The following is an 18063-nucleotide window of genomic DNA, read 5'->3' as shown; positions in this document are numbered from 1 at the left end:
TTCTGGGGCCCTAGCGTTCCCCATATCTAGTATCACAGAATATGCCTATGCACTGTGAAGACCTGGAGTCCTTCCCTTATACCACAGCTTGCTCATCCATAGGCCAGGCCGGCCCATGCTTGCCAGAGGAATGCCTTCTTGTCTTGGCATGAGATTCTACGGGTATTCTACAAGAATCGTGGCAGGAAAAGAACAGTCTACTGAGTCCTTCTCAGAAATTTTGCCCTGCACACTACAGAAATTACTGGCCCTGTGCTGTTACCCAAGTGATGCAATAAAACCTCTTCCCTGATAGGTTCTTACACAGACGTAGCATAGTTTAATTCTTCTTTATGGCTGAGTAAAACTCCATTGTGTGTATATACTACATATTCTTTATCAACTTGTCTATTAAGGAACATGTACACTGGTTCCATAGCTTGGCTATTGCAAACTTAATGCACCAATTTAAAAAATAAATTAATAGAAGGAAGTACAACAGAGAAGAGTAATGGAGTCAGGGGAAAGGAGGAAAGGAGAGAAGGAGATAGTACTGGGAACGGAAATGAAGCAAATTCGATTATTATTTTGCATTTGTGGATATGTCAAACCCCACAATTAGATATTACTATAATACACTAACTAAAAAAAGCCACTTCCCTCTCTGCAATATCCTGGAGCCATCTGTCCAAACATGACGTGTGTTCCTTTTTGTATCCAAGGGAAAAGTAGGGTGCTTGCAGGCAACATCATTGTCCAGTGAGTCGTGGGCTAGGGAAACAGAAACTAGATATACCCCATTCTACAAACCCTAGCATTGAGCAAGGGAGCCCAATGGTTAACAATGCAGACCTGAGACAGACTTCTTGGGTTAAGTTCCACTCTGCTAAAAACTGAGTGAACTTGGTCAAGTGACTCAACATCTGCAAACCTCTCTTTCCTCATTAATAAATCAGATAAAACAGCAACTATCTCACAGCGTCATTGTGAATACTTTTAAACACTCAGCAAGTGTCTGCTTTGCTAGTTAGAGCTCTGTAAATATTACCTAGTTATCATAATTCAAGCCATAATAAGTCAGTGACCATCAGTACACAGTGTGGGCAGCACAGGTCAATGACAAGATAGGTGATATCAAAAGAAAGAAAAGAAGACAGAAAGGCAGAGTTGGAGGATATGACCCTAGAGCAGGATTGAGACACTGTTCAACTCACCCTGGCTAAGAGCTCCTCTTTGACCTACCATGAGGAGAGGTGAGGTGGAGAGGCTTCTATTCTAAATGGACACAGTTAATGCAGTTACATGTAAACAAAGACAGGAATAATTGTCATTTTCCTTTTTTCTTTCTTTAGAATACCACATTATTCTCTTTTTTCATATTTTAATTAATGCATTATAATTCTACATAATAGTGGGATTCATTGTGACAAATATGTTCATGCACATGATGTGATCAATTTCATTCTCCAGAACATCCCCTTGCCTTCATCCCCTCCCTCTCCCTGATCCCCTTCCTCAACTCAGCCACTCTCCCTTCTATTTACATGAGGTCTCTTTCATAATTTTTTTCTCCCTAGCTTCTACATATCATAGAGAACATACAACCCTTGACTTTCTGAATTTAGCTTATTTCCCTCAACATGATACTCTTCAGTTTCATTTTTCTGCAAATGACATAACTTTGTTATTCTTTATGGCTGAACAAGGTTCCATTGTATATATATATGATACATTTACTTTATCCATTCATCTGTTGATGGACATGTAGGCTGGTTTCATCACTTGGCTACTGAGTATCATTTTACAGTACTACCTTAACTGTATACAGATGGTCACTACAATTTATAATCTTTTGACTTTATGAGGGTTCAAAAGTAATACACATTCAGTACAAACCAAACTTTGAATATTGACTTTTGCCCTCTCCCTGAGCTAGCAGCATGCAATGTGGTCCTCTGTCCTGACGCTGGACAGCAGCTGCGAGCCGCAGCTCCCACTCAGCCATGTGATCACAAACGACCAACGCTCTACAGCATGCTATGCTGAGCTGTACTGTTGGGCAGGTTTGGTGGATTCAATGCTTTTTCTGCTTACAATGTTTCTGACTTACAATGGGTTTATTGGTATGTATTAAAAATGAAATGACCCTAGGGTGAAATAATATCCTAGTTTCAGTTAGCAGGTGGCAGTGCCAAGACTTAAACCCAGGAGCTCTGTTGCCCAGGTGAGCAATACAGTCACCAACTATACCTAGGTAATATTCCTGCTATGAGTTTGAAGGAGTCATATGGGAAAAAAAACAAAAGAGAAAGGGAAGTCCTCTGAACGAAAGATGCAAAAAAATAAAATAAAATAAAACCACCTCCGAGAGAGTCTGCTACACAAGACAAGGTCCATATCAAACCTAAAGACTCACTAGGTTGAAGCAGGAGATAGCCACAAGGAGAACACACACAGCTGTCAATCTTCACCTAAGCTCTGACTACATATGAGTCACCTCTTCCATGTTGGGTCTAACTGAAAGGACAGTAAGGATCCCACACCCCAAGAATACAATCCTTTCCAAGCAGGGGTGGCAATTCAAAATCCCGGTGTACATCATCTTCATAGAAAGACTATTCCAGACCATGTTATTATTCCTTGGACCCAAAGTGAAGAGAATCAGGTATAGAGTCAAGTTCTCATCAAACAAAACCATTCAGGATTCATATATGCACTCAAATCCCAAGCAGGACATGGTTTCCATAACAACCAATGCATGCAAAAGGCTTTGACATTAGCCTCCCAATTTCACAGAACATGGTACACTTTTTCAGGTTCTGATATTTGCAAGGCATAGACCACCTTGAAGAACATTTCTTTATCGTTATAAAATTCAGGACCAAATAGTTACAAGCTAGACAGTTTGCATGAGGGATGTTCCAAGGAATGTTCTCAAGTTTTTAGATTCACGTCCCTTTTTATCTGAACTACACCTGAGAAACACTCCCCATCTTCCCCACGTTCCTCTCCACCATTAACTCTCAATTAGGAAGCCTGAGAGTTCTGACTCTTGCAGGATTCTATTAGTCAGAACTTAATAGAAATGTCAGATTGGTAGACATTATGGGACTTAATTTATGAATGTAGATATTAAGAAAACCATGAGAAACCTGTAATGTTTGCCTCTACAGGATTCACTGGAGGTGGGCTCCAGAGATCCAAAGAGAAGCCAATGGTGCCAGCAGTTTGGGAAATCATGAAGGCAGGATCTCGAATGTTCATGCACACATGAAGTTAGGACCCTGGGGGCTGGGGGCAAGGTAACACAGGGCATGAGTGTGTTCCATGTGCTTTGGACTTGACAGACATCATCTTATCTCATCTCACAGCTTCTCAACAGAATATGATTGATTTCACTTTACAGATGAAGAAACTGAAGCTCAGCAAGAATTAGGAACTTTCTCAAGGATGCTCAGCTAATAAGAGATGGAGCCAGGACTTGAGCCCTGTTTGACTCAAAAGCCCATGTGTTCAACAAAAGGGCCATGATGCCTCAATTATCACGAGGGGGTTGTAAGACATAGATCAATGTCAAGGTTCATTTAAAATAGGAAACACTATATATAGGATCTCAAACTTGAATGCCTATGGGATGAGAGAACATAAAGGAGTATGTTTCACCCATGGACTGGGGGAAAGATATTTGGGGGACTGGCATAAGGTGAGAGACCAAGACCATCTTCTGTCTAAAAGACCATCTTCTGTCATCTCTGTCTATCCAGTTGTTGGTGTTACCACATCTACCAAAATTCTGAAGAGAAACTAGAGATCTGATTTTCATGTTGTTCACAAGACACTCTACTTTTTATTACAACAGAATAAATAGACTAAGACAACTCTCCCCTGAACAGCCAATCAGAGGCCACTAGCATTAATGTTAAGAGCAATGATTTTGGTTTTCATTCATCCCAGAAGTATATCCAAAGCACTGTATCATCTTACATTTTTAAAAGTGAGAAGAGTGGGGCAGTAAATAAATACAATAAAATAATTAACAATATTTTATTGTATATTTCCAAGTATCTAGAAGAGAGGATTTGCAGGTTCTCACCACAAAGACACAATAAATCACTGAGGGGAAGCATGCACTAAATATCCTGATTTGCTCATTACGTAATGTACACATGTATTGAAACAGCACACTGTACTCATAAATATGTACAATTATTATGTGCCAATTAAAAACAAAATAAAACTTTCTTAAAAAATGAAATTCTGACCTTTAGGAACAGGGGGAGAAGACACAACAGACTCTTCCGACGTTCATCTGCACTCCCATATGTCATCTGCTGGTATTCCAGAAACTTCCTTTCCAGCATATCCCAAAGGTCAGTGGGACCAGGGGACTGCCTTCCAAGTGGGAACTCAGGCTGCACAGCAGCAGACTGGCCTTCATTTTTTAAACCTGGGTCCTCAGGTCCGTCTTCAGCCTTTGAGAGATCCTCAGCCTCCATGCTTAGCCACGCAGATCTGAATTCAGAACAAACAAAAATAAAAAGTCCTGCCTCGTCACACTTCCTGATGACACTGGTTGTGGGACAAGGTACAGTATTCGTTCTGCTCAGTTCCTACTGAAGATAGTTCCTCAAGAATCTGAAACTGACTAAAATAAGGAAGACATTTTTAAAAAGAGATTCATTAGATTTGGATGGAACTATCTTCCATGAGCAACACAGTGTGCTGGGTTCACCATACAGACCCCAGGTATCAGCAGAGAGAGTGCTCTTATTTTCTGTGCGGAAGTGAGGAAACCAGAGGGGCCAGGGGCACACAGGCAACTAGACATTAAGGTGGAAAGCAAACCTTTAGAACCAAAATCTGTTCCATGTTATTACCTCATGCTGCAGCCTCTTAACTAAATAAAAGACACATGTGAATATTTTACCAGTGTTTGTAAAGGCATGTCATTCTATTAAAAATTTCTTTCATTTTTATTTTTCATTTAATTAAGATATCATTCATATACCAAAAATTCTTCCATTTAAGGTTGCGTCATTTAGTGGTTTGGGGTATGTTACATCATTAACTTTTTTGTATCCTGGTAAAATATAAATTTTTGCCGTTTTACCCATTTTCAAGTGCAATGAAATGCCATTGAGTACATTCACAATTTTTGCAACTATCACCACTATTTATTTCCTAAACTTGTTTTAGAGTCTTTTAATTCTTTATCTAAACAGTAACTTCCTTGTATTGCATAAATCTGAACAGACAGATTTTTCCTTCTCAGCATTATTTGGTTCACATTCAATATTTTTAAAGAACTTTGCCCTCAAAATGAACCCTTAAATCAAGGAGCTTACAGGAGCCCCTCTTTGCATGCAGAAAGGAACAATTATGCAGACCAGCCTGAGTAAGTCAACACGAGAACAAGAGCTTATGTGGTGAAAATGGCCAAAGATCAACTCACCTGAGAGTGAAGCTCTGGAAGGTGTTTTTATTTGTGTGCTTGAATTTTTAATCATCAAATATTCAAGTGAGTTGTGATTGGCTCAGAGGTTTGTGGTTGGCTCTTTGGAGTATAATAAACTCTAAGGTGACACCAGAATGTCCTGGCTTCTGCAACAAGCCCTCCCCAAACTCAAAGTAACCACGGGGGAAATTCATCCTGAGGTCAGCCAGCATCCAACAGTCACAGGGTAGTGAGCAGATAAAGGGACAACAGATGCAGCTTACCTAGTACTTTGCTCTCAGCCACAGCAACAGCAGGGGTACATCACATTTAATTTGTAGCTCAGACATACAGTCCTTGCAGGCTAGAATGGGGTTAGTACTATGTCAGCTGGCAAGGTGAACCATCCCAATCTGAAATTTTCTCAACCTTTACATGCATAAAATTTTGTGCCCTGACTCCTCTTCATTACACATGCTTCTTTCAGATTTCATTTTCAGAAATCACTGCTTTGTTGTTGTTTAAACTGATAAACAAATTATGGTTTAGCCATGTGATGGAACACTGTACATCCATAAAAATGGAAGGTGCCTCTGATAAACATACAAATGTCAAAACATTATCCTGAATGAAAGAATCAATACAAAAAGACCTCAGCTAAATAACTCCACTTTTTGTGAAACTAGAAAACAAATAAATATAATTTCTACTGACAGAAAGCCCATGAATGTTTTTACACTGAGAGTAGGGATGGGCAAGTTTACTAGGCAAGGGCACAGTGAAATTTTTGTGGCTATGAAAATGTCTACATATTGATTGTTATGGTGGTTACATGGGTGTATATATTGGGCAAAATGCATGAAATGTAAGCTTAAGAATGATTTTGCTATTGTTTGGATCAAAGGCCTTCATGTTAAAAGCCTGGTCCCCTGGGGGTGCTACTGGAAGGTGGTGGGACCTTTAAGAAGCAGGGCCCTAGTGGGAGGTCACTGGATGCATTCCCTGGAAGGGCCTATAGGAACCCAGACTTTTCCTCTTTCTTTTCCACAGTCAGCCATGACGTAAGTTGGCCTCCTCTGGTACTACTCTGTACTGTGCCCCCACAGGTCCGAATCAACAGGTCCAATCCATCATGGACTAAAACCTCCCAAATCATGAACCCAAATAAACCTTTCCTCTAAGTTGACTTATCTCAGGTATTTGTCACCCTAATGGATGTCTTGACTACCACAGGTGCATTTTATGTAAGTAAATGGCATCTCAAAGTCAATAAAAAATTATATGGGGAACGTTGACAGAGGAAAGTAGAATATGAAACAATATAAAATTAGAAACAAAGTCATTTCCCTTTCAATCCCCAGTACTGAAAATAAGACAAAAAAGAAGAAGAAACCATTTCTTATTACAAAAGTCACGTCACATTGTTAAAAATTGGGAAGGAAGAAAATATCAGGAAGAATATAAAATTTGCCTATTCCCAGACAAATGATTACTGATATTCCAGCTTTTACCTATAATTCTATAGTTTAAGAAGAACATATTCCTAATACTGTTAAGCTAACTTTATATGTATACTTTGCTCTTTGGGGTGGTTGGCAGGAATTTTGGGTGGCTTATTAATTTTCTTTTTTGGCTTGGCCCTCAGGGGCAGGCCGTGGGGTTATGAACACCCAGACCTTCCCTCATCTGACAAAGCTCCTTATGGGCTTTGTTTGCTCCTCCACTCCCTGGACTTCCATTCCTCACTCCCATTCCCTGATCCCCATCCCACCCACCCCACCTGCTTTAGAGGTGGGGTCCCACAGCCACAGGCCTTAGGAAGCATGACCCGTGGTTCCTGCTTTCCACACACCTGCATTGCAAGCTACCTAATAATCCTCTATCTCTTCTGCATCTCCCTGGTTCACTCAGCATTATCGGTCTTCACCCCTGACCCTGTGGCTGTGTGTCGGTCAAGTTCATTCTTCAACTTGCTGCCTTGTATTGCAAAGCGGGCAGCGTGTGAGCATTTACCTGTTTGTTCTCACAGTGATGGATGGCGAGATTAAACACAACTTCTGATAGTGCACACAATGCCACAGGGACATTCCTGTGTGCGGTCCCTCATGGGGCGTAATGTGACGGGCTCTGGGTGGGTACTCAGGAGGAGCAGAACTGAATTCAACCACATACCACGAAGAAGCCTCCAGAAAGCTGGAACCAACCACCTTCTCTATAATGGGTATCTGAAGGCCTCTCTGTCTCTTCATTGCCACCTGATTGGCATCACCCTACTTTCTACTGCCCGCCAATCCAATTGAAGTGAAGGGACCCCTTATTGTCATGTTGATGTGTTTCCCTAAATTACTGAGTACAAGCATTTCTTCATAGCCTCATTAGCCTTATTGGGTTCCACCTTTGTGGTCTGACACTCATAACATTCTCGTTTTTCCTTTTCTTTTCTTTTTCTTGTTGCATTACAATAGTATATTCTAGAAGTTAGTCTCTTGTTCACTTAAAAAATTGCAGATATCTTCTCTTGATCCATTTCTCTTATAAGTTGGTTCATAACATTTTTTCTCACAACATATCATGAATATTTTCCACTTCATCTAAGATCTCTGATGCCTTTATTTCTAATAGTTTTACGGTAGCCAAAGAGTAATGTTGGTGGTTTATTTAATAATCCCAGGCACCTGGGCATGTAAATGATGTCCAATTATTCACTACTGAAAAAACAACACTGCAATGGCAGCCCTGTGTCTAAGTCTCCCCAAGTATTCAGAATTAAATAACCCACCATAATAGTTTCCTATATCATAAAAGGAAATAGCTAAATGTAGGGAAAAATTTTCAGGCTCTTGGCCTGTATTTCCATCCTTTAAAAAAAGAAAAACAGCCTCTCTTAAAAAAACACATCAGTAAACAATCCTCCTACCCTCAGTGTTCTTACTGCCTCTGTTAATATATATTTTTGGAGGGTGCAGACTGGGCTCAGTCACACATGCCTTTAATTCCAACAACTTGGGAGGATGAGACAGGAGGAATGCAAATTCAAGGCCAGTCTGTGCAACTTAGTGAGATCCTGTCTCACAAAAAAATTTAAAAAGAGCTGAGGATATAGCTCAATAGTAAAGCACCCATGGATTCAATCCCCAGTATTATTAAAAAAAAAAAAAAGTACCAATACTATTTTTTTAAAATCTTGCTGATTTGACAAATATGACAGAAACAAAAGCAAATCCACCCCTGTTGGTCCTGGCTAATCCATGGCTTGGTTCCTTCAGAAGCTCTTGCAGTTGCTGCTCTGGAGTTAGACTCCAGTGTGCTCCTACTTCATGGGCTTCTTAAAGGAGGTCTCAGCTATTGCCATGACCTTATCCCCTGAGAACCACATATTGATAAACACTAGCTCTGTGAAGGCAAGAGCATTGTTCCTGTAATGGGAGCTTGCACAAAGTAGATGCTCAATAATATGTTTTGACTAAATGAATGAAAGTACAGATGAATCAATGAATGAATTAACCTATGTGCTACTGATACCCAAAATTAATTAATTAGTTAATTATCTCTCTCTCTCTCTCTCTCTCTCTCTCTCTCTCTCTCTCTCTCTCTCCCCCCCCCCCCACCTTGAGGGATCTCTCTGTGGAACATGTTCTTTCTTTCCTCACTTCAAAGTTTCTGCTTGGATTTTCCCAAACACTGGAAACCACTATGTACCAAACTCTGCCACCGACAAAGCCTTCCCAGAGTCCAATATGGAGCCCACCAACCCACCACTGTCTGCTGCAGTGAAGCTGAGTGTTGTTGCTGTCCTACAAGAATCATTCTGTGGCCACACCTATAGTCATAACTAATCAGTTCATTCAGCAAATTGCATCTGAGGACCTGCTAACGGACCCCATTCTCAGGATAAGCAAGTGGTTAGTCAAAATGAGCATCGGGTCTGAAAATGAAACCCAATAGAACAGGCTGGTGATTGGACATCTGGGGAAGCATCAGAAGTCAACCCCCATCTCCTCTGGGTACAGAAGCTATGTTTGTTGAACTGAAACATTTGACTCACCTTCTCAGGAATAGACACAGAATTTTTGAGAAACAAGAATTTCTAAAAAATGCGGATCCATGAAATCTCATGGAACCACTGCTGACTCAAACATCAAGCTGCGGCAGCCCAGTCTCCTGCTTCACCTGAGCCTGTATGGTTTGGTTTTTGAAAGGAAGGAAACTGAGGACAGTTTCTTGGCAGGGTAAAGACCAGCAGAAAGAAATCACTCTAATCTACTTCATTACAAAAAAAAAAAAAAATGCCCTGTGCAAGTACCACCAGAGGATTCCTCATGAGGGTGGGAAGAAATGACTTAAGAGTGCAGGCACTGGGGGGGTCTCAGCAGGGCCAGAACAAGAACAAGGCACTCACCTCAGGCATCAGATTTAAGGAGGTGCCAAAAAAATTAATTCAATATTTTTAAGAATCAATTTTAATGCAAAAAATCCATGATGAACAAAATATTAAAATTTTAAATAAAGTCAAGATCCAACCCTACACTTGTCCTCCTCCCCACTCTGGCCTGCTCCTGTGGGAATACAAGCTCACAGCACTTCTGATAACGATCATCAACCTAAATAAGTACCACTCCTGGCCTTCCGCTTCCCCGACTTCTACTCTAATGACAGCAGCACAGTGCTCCTCATACAGACTTTGAAGCCTGATGGCTCGGGTTTGAATATGATGGGCTTAGGATCAATGACGAAACTTTCCCTGCCTCAGCATCCTCATTTGTAAGATGGAGTGATATGAGACTCCCCCTATGGTGTCACTGCAGATATAAGTACTCAGCCAAGTTCACTCTTAGGATTGGAGGACTGGTGTCTATCTGTGTCTAGTTGCTACAACATTTGCATACGCCTCTTCGTTCAATCCTCTGGTCACCCGGCAACATCTGTGCTATTGGCCTTGGTCACAGATGATACTAAGACCAGAGCAAAGAAGTGACTTACTCAGGGTTCCATCACAGTGGGTGGCAAGAGCAGAAACCACTCCAGTCCTGTGGACAGCCTAGGCTTTGCTGCCCAGTACATCACTGGCAATACACACAAGTGGCTGACCACAAACCCCTGGCTCACACGGGAAGAGGAACAGAGAGAGAGGCTTGGGAAACTACAGACAGGGGTTCAGGGAGTCCCAGGGCCTCCAGCAAAAGACAAGCCCTCCCACCCGCTGCCTGACAGGTGCACTGTTTCCCAGTTTGGGTCAGACTCTGGCTGTGTAAGACTCCAACCAGGTTTTAACATGGCTTTCCACATCCCTGATCAGCCAGACTAGAATCCCTGCTGTCCTGTAACAAAACATGCAGTCATTCAAAAGGCAGAAAGGAACAGGGGCCAGGAGTTATAGGGTGGGGTCTAGGCCCAGCTTGGCCTTGTGGTTTGTTAATTGAGTTGTTTCCCACTCCTAGGTCTCAGCTTCTCCTCATTTACATGGCCCTGGTGATCTTGGTGCCACCCTCTGTCCTTTATGCATGATGATGGAAGAGGTACAGATCAACGAACCCAAGTGGGACGAGGGTAAGTTGTGTGTGACAAGGTGGAGGGGTCTCCCCTACCTGTGCGTCACATGTGGGGACCCAGATAACAAGTCTACTGCAACCTGAGAGAGAGTGAGAGTTACAGAGAGGAAATGGGGGGATTTCCCATGTTGTCAGCAGAACCAAATATGCAGGCAAGTGGCCCCTGGCTCTCTGGGTGTAACTGCCAATCTTCCGCCAACTCCACCCACTCTGCAGATATATGCAGCATCCTTGAAGTTCTGCTCCCTAATCATCCACCAGGGCATCCTGCACATAGCTGCCACACTGAAGGGCAACATCTGCAGCCTGAAGAGACACGAGTTTGCTGGTGTTTTACTTCTAAATAAACATCCTGCTCCACTATTTCATTCCTGACTTTCTGTTCAGAGATTTGCCAATAGGTGAGCGTCTCAGGATGTGAGACAGGACTTGGCAGCCCTTGGCACTAGAATGTCAAGAAACTACTATGGGGAAAAAAATTAACCTGAAGCAAGAAAGGATGTGGAATAATACAAAGGGCTGACAGAGGGAAGCCTGGGACTCACTCTGCAGTGAAGAGGAGCCTGGAAAGGAAAAGTTGCTTTGATAAAATTGAAAGTTAAAATTCCCTCCCACTTACTGTCAGTATCTGTGACTACACCAGTTTCTGGATCATACGCTCCAGGTGAGAGATGTGCCTGTTAGTCACCTACATCATGGGCCATGACCACCCAGGCCCTAGAGCTGGGGATATTCTTAGACCAGTTGATACAAAATAGAAGAGTAACTTCCATGCCTGACTGTAAATGACCTGATTGCTCTCCCACTCAAAATCAGGTCCTGGCTGCACATCAGCAGATTCAAACACCCTGCCCTATATCAGCAAAGTCAGGGACCAAGCTGGACCTCACCAGAAAAAGTAACAAAACCAATATTGTTCAAAAAATATGTGCAGAGTGTGGCTAGGCCTCGTTTCCCTATTCCCCACCCTTTCACATTCACAAGGAGAACTTATGAGTTAAAAACTGAATTGAAAAGGGATCAGGGAGACAGGTTACAGTAATATGGACTCTCTTCACATCTCACTTCCCCCTTGACATAGTCAGAAGTACTGAGGTGATGACAGAATTAACGTTAGGAGAAGGATGATTAACATGAAATATCAGGGCACACCTATTAACATGTTTTTAGGAAAAAAAAAAAAACTGATAAGACCAAGGATTGCTAGGAGGGACAGCAGCCATTACTCTCACCCTTGCCTGAGAGAATGCAAAATGGGAGAGCCACTTTGGAAGTTAGCCTGGTCTCTTAATCAGTTTTTTTGCCACTGTGTCTGAAAGACCAGATCAGCACAATTGTAGAGGAGAAAAAGTTATTTAGGGGCTCATGGTTTCAGAGGTCTCAGTCCATAGACAGCAGACTCCATTAGCTGGGGCTCAAGGTGAGGCAGGATATCATGGTGGAAGAGTGTAGTGAAAGGAAGCGGCTCACATGATGATCAGAAAGCAGAGACAGAGAGAGAGAGGTCTCCACTTGCCAGATACAAATATATACCCCAAAGTCACACCCCCAATTCCCACCTCCTCCAGCCATACCCTACCACTTCAATTACCACTCAGTTAATCCCTATCAGGGGATTAATTCACTGATTGGGTTAGGACTGTGACAACCCAATCATTTCTCCTCTGAACCTTCTTGCATTGTCTCACATGTGAATTTTGGGGGGATACCTCACATCCAAACTTGGCAATCTCTGATAACTTTGAACACATACCCAGCAATTCTGCTCCTAGATAGTTGCCCTACAGAAACGGAAACTTATGTTCTTACAAAAACTTATATGTGAATATTTATAGAAGCTCTATTCATAACTTCCAAAACCTAGGGGGAAAAAAACCATAAATGTCCCTCCAAGGTGAATGAATAAACTCTGGCTCATCCATACAATGGAATCCTTCTCAGTAGTAAAAATGAACACACTAATGATACCTACAACAGCCAGGTGGGTCTCAAAGACATTAGGCCAAGTGACAAGAGCCAATCCATTCTGTCTTATTAACATTCATGTGACATTTTGGAAAAGGCAAAAAAGTATGGGGATAGGAAATAGACCAATGGTCATTAGAAATTAGGGGTAAGAAGGTGATTACCAAAGACAGATGGGAATTTGGGGGATATCTTGACTGTGGTGATCACATGACTATGTTTGTCAAAAATGAACTCTAACAGAGGTAAATTGTTTTGTATGTAAATTATATTTCAATGAACCTGACTTTAAGAAAACAGATGTTCTGAAAGTTGTTTTGAAAGACACTAATAGAAAAGAAGAAAGTGGGTCCTTAGTCCTGAGTCCTTTATCTGGTACACTGATAACATAAATATACATTTATCACAGAATAAGTCCCCTACAGAGAGCTCACTCTTTAGCAGCTCTATAGGCTTCTCTCTGTGTCATCTCTTATTTCACAACAGCAAGATAAAGGTATCTCACAGGTGGGAAAAAGGCCTCAGAGAGGTTCAATAGCTCCCCAAGGCCACAGGGCAAATTCTGTGCATGTGACTCCAGAACCCACACTGTTCCTTAACCACACTCCTTCCTTCTCAGAATGCCACATGTTGGGAACAGGACAAAAGCTCCTTCCAGTGTAAGCCATACTCAGATCAGAGCCCATGCTCTTCCTGGGCCTGGGTCTCTTGAACTGCCCTCAAGTTCCTGTCCACATTTTTTTTTATAAATTTTTATTTGTTGTAATTAGTTATACATGACAGTAGAAGGCATTTATGCACTTTGATATATCATGCATAAATGGGGTATAATTTCTCATTTTTCTGATTGTACATGTTGTAGAATCACATTGGTCATGCAGTCGTATATGTACATAAGGTTATGATGTCTGTTTCATTCTACTATCCTTCCTATACCCATACCCCTTCCCCTTCACTCCCCTCTAATTAATCTAAAGTAACTCTATTCTTCCCTAGTGCCCCTCTCTTATTGTGAATTAGCATCCACATATCATAGAAAACATTCGGCCTTTGGTTTTGGGGAACAGGCTTATTTTGCTTAGCATATTTTCCACTTTCAACCCTTTACCTGCAAATGCCATAATTTTTCTCTTCTTTAAAGCTGAGTAATATTCCATTGAATATATATGCCACATTTCCTTTATCCATTCATCTATTGAGGGACACCTAGGTTGGTTCCATAGTTTAGCAATTGTGAATTGAGCTACATTGACCTGGCCACATCCCTGTAGTATGCTGATTTTAAGTAATAAACCAAGGAGTGGGATAGCTGGGTCAAATGGTGCTTCCATTCCAAGTTTTCTGAGGAATCTCCATACTGCTTTCCATAGTGGTTGCACCAATTTTCAGTCCCACAAGCAATGTATAAGTGTGACTTTTCCCCCACATCCTCGCCAACATTTATTGTTGCCTATATTCTTGATGATTGCCATTCTGACTAGAGTGAGATGAAATCTTAGAATAGTTTGGATTTGCATTTCTCTAATTGCTAGAGAAGCTGAACATTTTTTCATGAAAATATATGAAAATTTGTCCACTTATTTATCTGATGAGAAAAACTATTCATAATTGATAATTTTGTGAAATTGGTTGAACTGATAGATAAGTTAGAGCAATTATATTTTGTAAAAAGTATACCCAGCTGGGTATGGTGGTACACACCTGTAATCCCAAATGCTCAAGAGGCTGAGGCATGAGGATCCTGGTTCAAAGCCAGCCTCAGCAAATTAGTGAGGCCCTAAGCAATTTATTAAGACCCAGTCTCTAAATACAATATAAAAAGGGCTTAGGAGATGGCTCAGTGATTAAGCACCCTGGTTCAATGCCTAGTACCCAAAATAAAAGATACCCAAAGGAATTGAAAGCAGGGACACAGATATTTTAAACCCATATTCATGCCAGCATTATTCACAATAGCCAAAAATTTAAAATAACCAGGGATCTACCTTGTGAGAAAAGTCCTTGCTTAAATCAGTCCTGTATTTAACTGAGGGCCTGAGCTCCTATGTGCACTGGCATTCAGGCTAAAGCGGGCAGAAGAGAGTTAGGTGTAACAAAGTTCTCTTTGCTCCTGTCCCTGCTGGTTTCCCCAAACTGAAAACCTCTCCACACTGAGCTCAAGACTTCCTTCCTTGCCACACCCTACCCCCACTTCCCCTTGGAGACCCAAAGACCCCTGTGCATGAACACTGCTCTTTTCACCTCCCACTTTCCTCCACTCATGCTGTCACCTCTTAGACCTCACCTGCTTCCAGAATGGGGACCAGGTGAATGGGGATCAGGTGTCTGGAAGAGCAAATAAAGAAACAAAGTCTTGTCACCTCTGGGACCTGCACTTGCCTGTTGGGTTTGCGCGGTGCTTTTGAATAACTGGCATTCATGAGAGGTACTCTCCAGGTTCTCTCCAGGTCTGCCAGTGCACAAACTGACTTCAGATTCCACAGAAACTCTCTTGAGTTTCCAATCTGTTCACTAGCTCTGCAGATTTCAGACTTGCCAGTCCCCCCCAAAAATTGTGTAAGTCAGTTCCTTAAAAGGAATCTCTACACACACACACACACACACACACACACTTTTGTTCTATGACAATCTTGGATAAAGCATGACAGCCCTTCACCATTCAGACCTTTCCTTATATTCCTTAAATACTTTTATGGAACTGATTCTGCATGCCAGGTGCAGCAGTAGATTGCCCCTTCTTAGAAGCCTGCAGTAAAAAAGAAACCATATTTGGAGTTGTAAATAAAAGATGCACCTCCCCCGCCCCCAGCTTGCTCTGCAGCTAAGAACAGATTGGACAAAGACTAGACATGAAATGGTGGATGATTGGCCCTTGAGAGAGAAAGGTGGTCAGTGACACACCAGAAGTGTGCTAAAGCCTGACTGCCCTCCCTTTGCCCCTCTTTGAGGCAGATCCTCCTCAGAAAGGGCTCTGCGCTTATATCCTGGTCATCCTGGTCTGATCTGCACTCACAAGCACCACCACCTAAAGAGAGCAGAACTATGTCAAGGAACTTTGACATCAACACCATCACAGCATCCCCTGGGGCCAGAGAATAAATCAGAGCATTTCAAAATCCTGGGGGATTTGTACTCTCTTCCAGGACAGAAGAAGACAGAAACAGCAAACAAAATGTGGGATTCGGCAACAAACAGACTAGGATTCTGGGCCTAGCTCCTAATGCTGTGAGCTGCAGAATCTCAGATGTGACTGTCCAAAATGGCGACCCCATCTGGAAAATGTGCCAATGGAAATATAATGAAAGTCCTATGAAGAACAAGTCCATATATTACTTTCCTATGTTTATATATGAATACATGACCAATGTAATTCCACATCATGTACAACCAGAAGAATGGGAAGTTGTACTCCTTGTATGTGTAATATGTCAGAATACATCCTACTGTCATGTATAACCAAATAAACAAATAATTAATTAATAACAAAGGAAGAGGCCACAGGAAAACCAAACCTGCCAAAACCTTAATCTTTGACCTATACTATCCAGAACTATGAAAAAAATACATTTTTGTTGTTTGAGGGGAAAAAAAAGAACAGGTTCAAAACAGGAGCTCCATTAGGGCAAGATGTCCCTTTCGGAGCAGTTCTCTTAGTATAGGGCCAGGTTTATAGAATAAAAGTGAAAGGAGCAATGGAGGACATGAGTGTCCAGCGTCAGAAGAGGTCTCCCAACTACTTGCCCCAGCAGGACCACTGGCATCAGGACCTGCACAGAAATTTCAGCCACCCACCCCTGAGCAGAAATATCGAAGGCCACTCTCACACAGGACATCCTGCAACCATCCACAAGCAGGAACTCTGGCCACTATTCTAGTGTGGACCACCATCTACCAACATGGGGCTCCCCCAGTCAACTCCATTTTGGGACTCTGCAGCCACAGAGATAGTCCGCTATGTACGGTAGCCTGCCTGCACCTCTGAAGACAGCTGACAGCCACACACTGCACACCACAGCTCATCTCTGAACACATCATCCAAAGCCATCATCTGGCTTCCTCCACCCAATCCGACACCCCAAGGCTTAAAGCAGCCACCTCCATCTTGGGTCACCTTCATCACCATCTTTAGTGGGGTCAACTCCCAGTTTGGAACTCCAGCTGGCCAGGTACCCAGTTTCTAACTCCCGCCTCTCTCCAGCAGCCAATAACCTGGCACAATGACTACCCAAAACAAAGCAGCTCTCAGTGGCAAGTGTGCAGCACCCAAAGGGTCACACACAAACCCCTGGAGAGAAAGGTTCCTTATTAGGAAGTAGAAAGGTAGAGGGTGAGTGTGATACAGTTTAGGGACTAACACAGAGACCAGGAACTGGGGGGACTTCAGGCTAGACAAGGAGATAAGACAAGGTGCCAAAATCACATGAGCAGGCCCCAAAAAAGATCCTTGAGGTGCGGTCTCCCTTCGGGGGAGGGTGGGTCCCACACCCCACTTCCAGGTGCCCTCCACCCAAGACTAACCCTCCCAACTACCTTCACCATCTTGAGGTCAAAGATACCAGTTAACAATAGATGACACCAAGTATTGGATGAGAAGGGAAGCAGGAAAGACACTGATCTCCAACCAAAACAATCCCTGTTTCTTCCTTCGAAACCAAATTTTTTCTTCTTCTCCCTCTCTATTCTCCTGCCCTCATATCCCCAACATATATGAAACCAAGTACTTCGCATGAATTAGGATACTGAGGACTGGGATGTATTACAGTTGTGTTGTATATTCTTTTTCTTTCTTTTTTTTCCTCTAATTTTTACTATATTAACATTTTTAATTTTTCTTAATATATGTGTGTATTATGCACTCTACTGTCTTCCCACTTACTTGTCTACACAAAATTACTTCCTATCTCTTCTCCTGGTACTAACCTTCTTCTTTAGATTTCTCTTTCACACTTCTAAACATATAATAACTCTGTATCCTAACCCCCTACCTCCTTAGCATATCATCTTACACCTCACCCCTGATTCTTTGTCCACTATTAGAAACTATAAACCCTTTTGCAAACCTACTGATTATATTGTAGATAATAATTTAATTCACCATTTCTTTACCTTGTGACCAAACTATAAACGTCCTAATAG

At 42.0% G+C, this 18063-nt stretch overlaps 1 protein-coding gene across 11 annotated transcripts in view; it reads right to left on the bottom strand.

Moving 5' to 3' along the window:
- The window catches only part of Wdfy4 (WDFY family member 4), a 282996-nt gene that overhangs the window by 249171 nt on the left and 15762 nt on the right, over positions 1 to 18063 (bottom strand). For all 11 annotated transcript variants that reach the window (XR_006852139.2, XR_006852140.2, XM_046446708.2 and 8 more), the window contains exon 2: positions 4242 to 4491. Coding sequence is in view for 9 of the 11 variants with exons in the window: in XM_046446708.2 (XP_046302664.1) it covers positions 4242 to 4475 (234 nt within the window). In the remaining 2 variants the exon portion in view is untranslated. The remainder of the gene's footprint in view (positions 1 to 4241; positions 4492 to 18063) is intronic.

The sequence above is a fragment of the Marmota monax genome, unplaced genomic scaffold (assembly GCF_021218885.2).
Source record: "Marmota monax isolate L192 unplaced genomic scaffold, Marmota_monax_Labrador192_F-V1.1 WCK01_AAM20220418_F8-fsc00207, whole genome shotgun sequence".
NCBI classification, from domain to species: Eukaryota; Metazoa; Chordata; class Mammalia; order Rodentia; family Sciuridae; genus Marmota; species Marmota monax.
Note: the sequence above shows the minus strand (reverse complement) of the source record. Positions and strands in the feature narration are given on the sequence as shown.